This window comes from Eschrichtius robustus, chromosome 4 (assembly GCF_028021215.1).
Source record: "Eschrichtius robustus isolate mEscRob2 chromosome 4, mEscRob2.pri, whole genome shotgun sequence".
In the NCBI taxonomy this organism is placed as follows: Eukaryota; Metazoa; Chordata; class Mammalia; order Artiodactyla; family Eschrichtiidae; genus Eschrichtius; species Eschrichtius robustus.
Window position 1 is genome coordinate 101036488 of NC_090827.1, and position 6000 is coordinate 101042487.

General features: G+C 56.5%; 1 protein-coding gene across 1 annotated transcript; it reads right to left on the reverse strand.

Moving 5' to 3' along the window:
- Positions 1-209: 209 nt before the first annotated feature.
- SOD3 (superoxide dismutase 3) lies at positions 210-5675 on the reverse strand. The gene is made up of 2 exons (XM_068543146.1): positions 5568-5675; positions 210-1930 (listed from the first exon to the last, which is right to left on the reverse strand). The coding sequence occupies exon 2, from the start codon at positions 1912-1914 to the stop codon at positions 1180-1182; it is 735 nt and encodes a 244-aa protein (XP_068399247.1). The 5' UTR covers positions 1915-1930; positions 5568-5675; the 3' UTR covers positions 210-1179.
- Positions 5676-6000: the final 325 nt, after the last annotated feature.

Consider the following 6000-nt stretch of genomic DNA (forward strand, 5'->3'; position numbering starts at 1 on the left):
ATTTCCCTAAGTGATCCTGGTTTCCTCCCTCTTGCGAGCCACACCCCCAACGGCATGATGATCAGTGACTGAGCCTTGCAGCCAGCAGAGCTGGGCAGGGGAGAAGGAGAAGTCCTAAGAGGTTTGGGACGCATCTTTGCCATCCCCCAAAAAACAGCTGAGTGGGGAGAGAAGCCTCAAATAAACCAAAAAAGTAACCAAGGCCCCCATGCAGTACTGAATTGCTAAGTTTTTAATGTGCAACACGAAGACTGCCAGACAGCCCACAGAGGAGCAGCTCTCTGGGGTGTGGGGTTGGGGGAAGAGCTGGAGACACGGGGCAGGGGCGCCTAAGTGCAGGCTGCACTGCACATGCTGGGGAGGGGGAGGGGGAGGGGGAGAGGAAACCTCAAGAGGGGTCTCAGAGTGCCTAGGAGGAACCTAAAGGGGGTGGGGGTAGGTAGGTTCTTAGGGCATTGAGGGATCTCAGGGCTCACTGGGTGAGGGCGAGGGTGCCAGGGTGGAAAGGGGGGAGTCTGGAAGACCCTCGGGGTAAATGGGGATATTTCAGTATCTCTGCGGGTCCTCAGAGCTCCGGGTGCCCTCAGGATGAAAGGGGGTGTCTCAGTGTACATGGTTGGAGACCTCAGGGGGGAGGGGACTTTCGGCGAGATCCCAGCCACGGCAGAAGTGGTACCTCGGAGTAGGGAGTGTCTCTACAGAGAGAAAAATCAAGATAAGAGGGTGGGGACGCGGGTCACACGGAGCGGACCTTGGGCACTTGGAGAGGTGTCAGGGTGTAGAGGTGTCCCAGGGTTCTTGGAGTGGTGTCAAGGCATGGAGGGATCCTGGGATGTGTAGAAGAGGTCCTGGGTCACGTGGAGGGCATCTTGGGCGCTTGGAGGAGAGTCAGGGTGTAGAGGGGATCCTGGGGCACTTGGAGGGGTGTCAGGGTGTAGAAGGGGTCTCAGGGTGCTTGGAAGAGGTGTCACAGCACAGACAGATCCACGTAGAGGGGGGCCTGGGCCACATGGAGGGAATCTCGGGAGTTTGGAGAGGTGTCAGGCGTAGAGGGGTCTTGGGGTACTCGGAGGGGATCTCAGGCACTTGTAGGGGTGTCAGGGCGTGGAGGGGCTCCCAGGGCACATGGAATGGGTCTGGGGCGTGGAGGGAGCTCTCGGGCCGCCCGGGGTGGGGGGCTCAGCTGGCCTTGCACTCGCTCTCTCGCCGCCGCTTCTTGCGCTCCGCGTGCTCCTGCGCCTGGCGCGCCCAGGGCCCCGGCCCGCACAGGCCCACCACGCAGCAGGCGAGCCGGCGGCCCGCATTGCCATTCTCCAGGCTGGCCTGGTTGCCACCGCGGCCCAGGTCGTCCTCGCCCTCGTGGATCACCACGGCGCGGCCCGCGATCGAGTGCGGGCCGGAGAGCGAGGCGGCCAGGCCGGAGCGGTACTTCCAGACTTGGCCGTCGCGCACCACGAAGTTGCCGAAGTCGCCCGGGTGCTGCGGGTGCGGCACGGCCAGCGGGTTGTAGTGCGCGCCAGTGGAGTCGCAGCCCTGGCTCAGGTCTCCGAACTGGTGCACGTGGATGGCGCGGCTGGTGCCGTTGGGCTCGGCCGGGAACCCCTCCAGATGGAAGAAGGCCTCGAGCAAGGCGCCGGGCCGGAGCTGCCGGAAGAGCACGACGCCGCTCACCCGCGGCTGCGCCGCGTCCAGCGTGGCCGACGGCAGCACCGGGCAGGCGGCGTAGAGCGCGGCGTCCTGGCCGCCGCCCGCCGGCCACCGCTGCATCAGCTCCTGCCAGATCTCCGTCACTTTGGCGTATATGTCACGGATCTGCTCCCCCATGCGGGAGCCGGGCTGCTCCAGGTCCGGGTAGGTGGAGACGTCCGAGGCGCCGGACGTCAGGAGCAGGTAGGCACAGAGCAGCGCCAGCATGGCCGGAGTCGGGCACCTGCGGGCACCCCCAGGGGGTGGGGGCAGAGCGAGACTTAGTCACTGGAAACGTGGAATCCCAGGGACCCCGGTGCCCTTGAATCCAAACCCTTCCCGCCAAGGGGCTTCCTTGCCTAGCGTGTTTTTCGTTCTTTCGGCCCCTGTCTCTTCAGGGCCTGCTGCGTTCCAGGAACTGCGTTAGGTGCTGTGGTTGTAAAGATGGATGGCACATAATCTCCAGAAACTCAGGAGGATCTTTCTGAGCCACAAATCCGATGATGGTCCCCGCAAGTCCCATCTCCATAGCGTGGGGAGTCCAGGACAATTGGCCCAGGGGTGGGGGGTTGTCTCAGGATACATGAGGGAGGCTCTCATGGCCCTTCCAGATCTCCTCCCTCTCCTCATCTCTGCCCCTCATCTCCTGCTGCTCTCTTTCTGCATCCTCTCTTACACAGGCAGCATAAGGCTTGCCGCCGCGCTTCTTGCACTTGCTGTGCCTTCTCTCTGAAGTGCCCTATCCCCTCTTCTCTGCCATGCTTAGTAGACTAAAGCTAGAAACTCAGTTTTATTCATCAGCATCTGCAGCATCTGGGCCTGCACTTGGCAGTAGGAGATGTTTAATATGTGAATGTTGAATGAGGAGTTCACTGACAGACAGATGTGTCATCAGATCATTCCAACGTCATCCTGTAACTGAAGATGGAGCCTTGTTCTGGGGAAGGACAGAGTAAGGAGTGCCCATCTCCCTGGGAGACTCCAGGAGGGCTTCCCAGAGGAGGTGACTTTTAAGGGTCCCACAAGACAAGTAGGAGTTTTTCAGCCAAGCCAGGTCAGAAGTCCATTTCAGGCAGGAGGCACAACATGATGTGTTCACAGGCTGCGAAGGGACACAGTTCGTTTTGGGGATGGGGTAATTCAGTGTGGCTGGAACATGGCCTGTGCCACCAGAGAGGAGTCAAGGCTGAAGAGGGAACGCTGAGCCAGGGATGGAAGGGCTGGCTTTTCTGTGCTAAGGTGTGTGGTTATTAGCCAGGAGACTAGTGCTGGTGGAAGTTTTTAAGCAGAAAAGTGAGTGTTGAGGTAGTTTTTAGTTCATTAAGTCTGGCAGGAGAAAGGATGTGGGCTGGATTTGGGGGATGGAGAGGACAGGGGAGAAGGACAAGAAGAAATGGAGACACAGCGGAGAAACAGAGGTAGTCAGAGGGTGATGAGTTAGGAGGCCGTAGCAGCGATCCAGACCAGAAGTGGTGAAGGCTTTTACCAAGGTGGAGGCAGCATGGATACAGGAGACATTCTGGGTACCACTGGCAGTGGGGAAGAGGAGTTGAGGATGACTGAGTTCCCAGCAGGGGAGACTGGGTGATGGATGGTGGTACCAGGCCCCGAGAAGAAGGGAGAGAGGGCAAGTTCAACCCGAGCCTGCTGAGATGCGAGATCCCAGGTGGGATGTTCAGCAGATGGTTGTAAATGGGGCTTCTGGCCTTTGGAAGAGGCAGTGTGGCTGGGAGGGGTTCTCAGTGTTGGCTGCACATCAGATTCTGGTTCTTAAAATTCAGACGCCCAGGCACCACCCTAAGAGATTCTGATTCAGTGGGCATGAGTTGCTTTGTTTTGATTAAGCTCCATCAAAGATTCTGGGACCCAACCAGGAATTTTATGGTGAGACACATATACCATATTGCATAACCGCAGTATCATGGGGGAAGTTGCTGACTCTCTCTTAGCTGTAAAACAAGGCTGGTAAGACCACCAAGGGCCACCAGGAGGAGTAAACGAGATATGAGATGCCAGGCTATTTTCACGTTTTTCAGTCTGCCCACAGGGATCAATGCTACCTCCAAAGAGCTGGTCTGAGGGTCAACTGCACTTTCAAAGGCCTTCTCTGACCCCCAGGCAGGTGCCATTTTAAAATTAAATTCTGGGGTTGAGTGTTTATTCTTTCCATAACCATTACAGAAAGGCAGTCTAGTGTGGTGATTAAAAGAATGGATTCCGGAACTCACTGGACCTGAAGCCTGACTCTGCCACTCTACTTCCTCTTTAAGAGTTAGCATAATTGTTATTTTGGTTGCAGAGTAGCAGAGAAAATGCCGGACTGCAAACTCTAGTTGGGCTCCTCCTCCTCTCTGAACCTCAGTTTTCTTATCTGCAGATAGAGATAATAATACTTCCCTTGGAGTCTCACTGTGAGCTTAAAAGACACAATGAGAATTGCCAGCATTTACTGAACACACGTGAAGGCACTGTTAAAAGCACTTAGCATGTGTTAATTCATTTAAGCCTACAAAAACCCTCTGGGGTGGGTGCATTGTTATGCCCATTCTAAAGTGCAGGAAACTGAGGCACAGAGAGGCAAGTGTCTTGCCTGTGGTTACACATTCAATAATAGCTGAGGCAGGATTTGAAAAAGGTGTGGTCTGCTCCAAGCCCAAGGTTTAGGCACCACGCTGAACAGCTCTCATCAAGGCACTTAGCCCAGACCCTGCTACATAGAAAATTCCTAGTAAATGGCAGCTCTTAGCTATCAGAGAGAAACTGCCGATAGGGATTTCAGGACCGTCAGCTGAAAGATGCTATTGCAGCCGTGGGAGGAGGAGGTAGCCAGGAAAGGCTCTGAGAAGACGTGACAGGTAGGAGGAGAAGTCCAGAAAGTGACATCAAGGGAACCCCCCCTGACGTGGCCTGGTTACTACGCTGAAGCCCCAGGGAGTGGGGGTGGGAATGGAGGAGCATTCCCGAGGCCAGACCTTGGCTTCAAGGTCTCCATCATCACCGACCACCCCTCTCCTCCTGAACCGGTCCTGGCCCTCAGGAGGGCTCTGCCGATGGGAAGGTATTTCCTTAAAAACATACAGCAGAAACAGATTGTTTTGGATGTGTCTACAGAGCTTTCTTTTCCAAGAATGCTTGGGTCATAATGAACGCTTGAAGGAGATGTTTTTCTCTTAAAAAGAGAATTCTTCTTAAATCCCGGGTAAACCCTGACTCCTTGGGTCTTAAGCTTTTCACCTCGAGCCCTCCAGGCCCGCCCGCATAAGGCTCACCCGTCTGGCTCAGTCTCTCACTCAGTGTGAGCTGTGGATGACCAAGTGGTGTTTGGAGGGCCCGCTTGGTCCAGAGGGGAGAACGTAGTTATCAGAGACGGGGGACAAAGCAAGCCTCCGAGCCGGTGCCTCCTTCCTGGGTCCGGGTCTGGGAAGGCTGCGGCCCCCGCGAAGGCTCCGGTGTGTTCTAATGCCTGGGCGCCCTCCGAGAAGGGGTCCCGGCTGTGCGCCTGAGCCAGCCAGGCCCTCCCTTTGTGCCTCCCCTAAGCAGGTGGATTTCCTCACCACCCATGCCAGGCAACATCCAGAAACATCCGCCTTCCTCACTCCAGATTTCTTTTTTCTCTAACCCGGAGGACGCTGAGGGCCTCTTGGCCTGGCATCAGCAGATCCCAGACCAGTCAGTCTCTCCTCCCCCGTTGCCTTCCTCACCCCTCTCCCCGCCTCCCCACTCCCCTGCTTTACAGCAGCTGGGCTCTGTCAAGAAGCGTGTTTCTCTCCCACGAAAATGATCATATCCTTCTCCTAGGAGAGACTGGATGCCCCGCCCCAGTTTCAAACTCGATAAGCACACTCGGAGAAGAACGAAATGAACCTCGACTTCGCACTCACCTTTCCAGCTCTTCCAAGAGAGCTTTCCCTCCTGGGACCTGGAGAGCAGCACCCCGGCTGGCGGTCGCAGGAACACGGAGCGGCTCCCGGGCTGTTTGTGGCCGTGCAGGGCAGCCTCGGGGGAGTGGTCAGCGCGAGGAAAGAAGGTCATTGGGCCGGTTTAGGGAGGGAAGCCGGCCAGGCAGTCCTTGTTGTGGAATTGCCTCACCTCCTCCAGCTCTATCACCTCCCCCCACAGCCCCGCGTTCCCTAGCCAAGTATTCCTTTTCGTGACTTCACTGGTTTGTGCAGACGTAGCAAGTGACCTTCAGGGTGTAGCAGGGGACTAAAAAGTAGACCGAAAATAGCCTGTTTGGAGACATGTACAATGGTCTCTTTCTTGAGAGGCCCTTTGCTCTCCCCTGATTTCCTCAGCTATTGATTTATTTTTGCT

Coding starts and splice junctions, on each gene's coding strand:
- SOD3 (XM_068543146.1), bottom strand. CDS start 1,914: ATGCTGGCGCTGCTCTGTGCCTACCTGCTCCTGACGTCCGGCGCCTCG.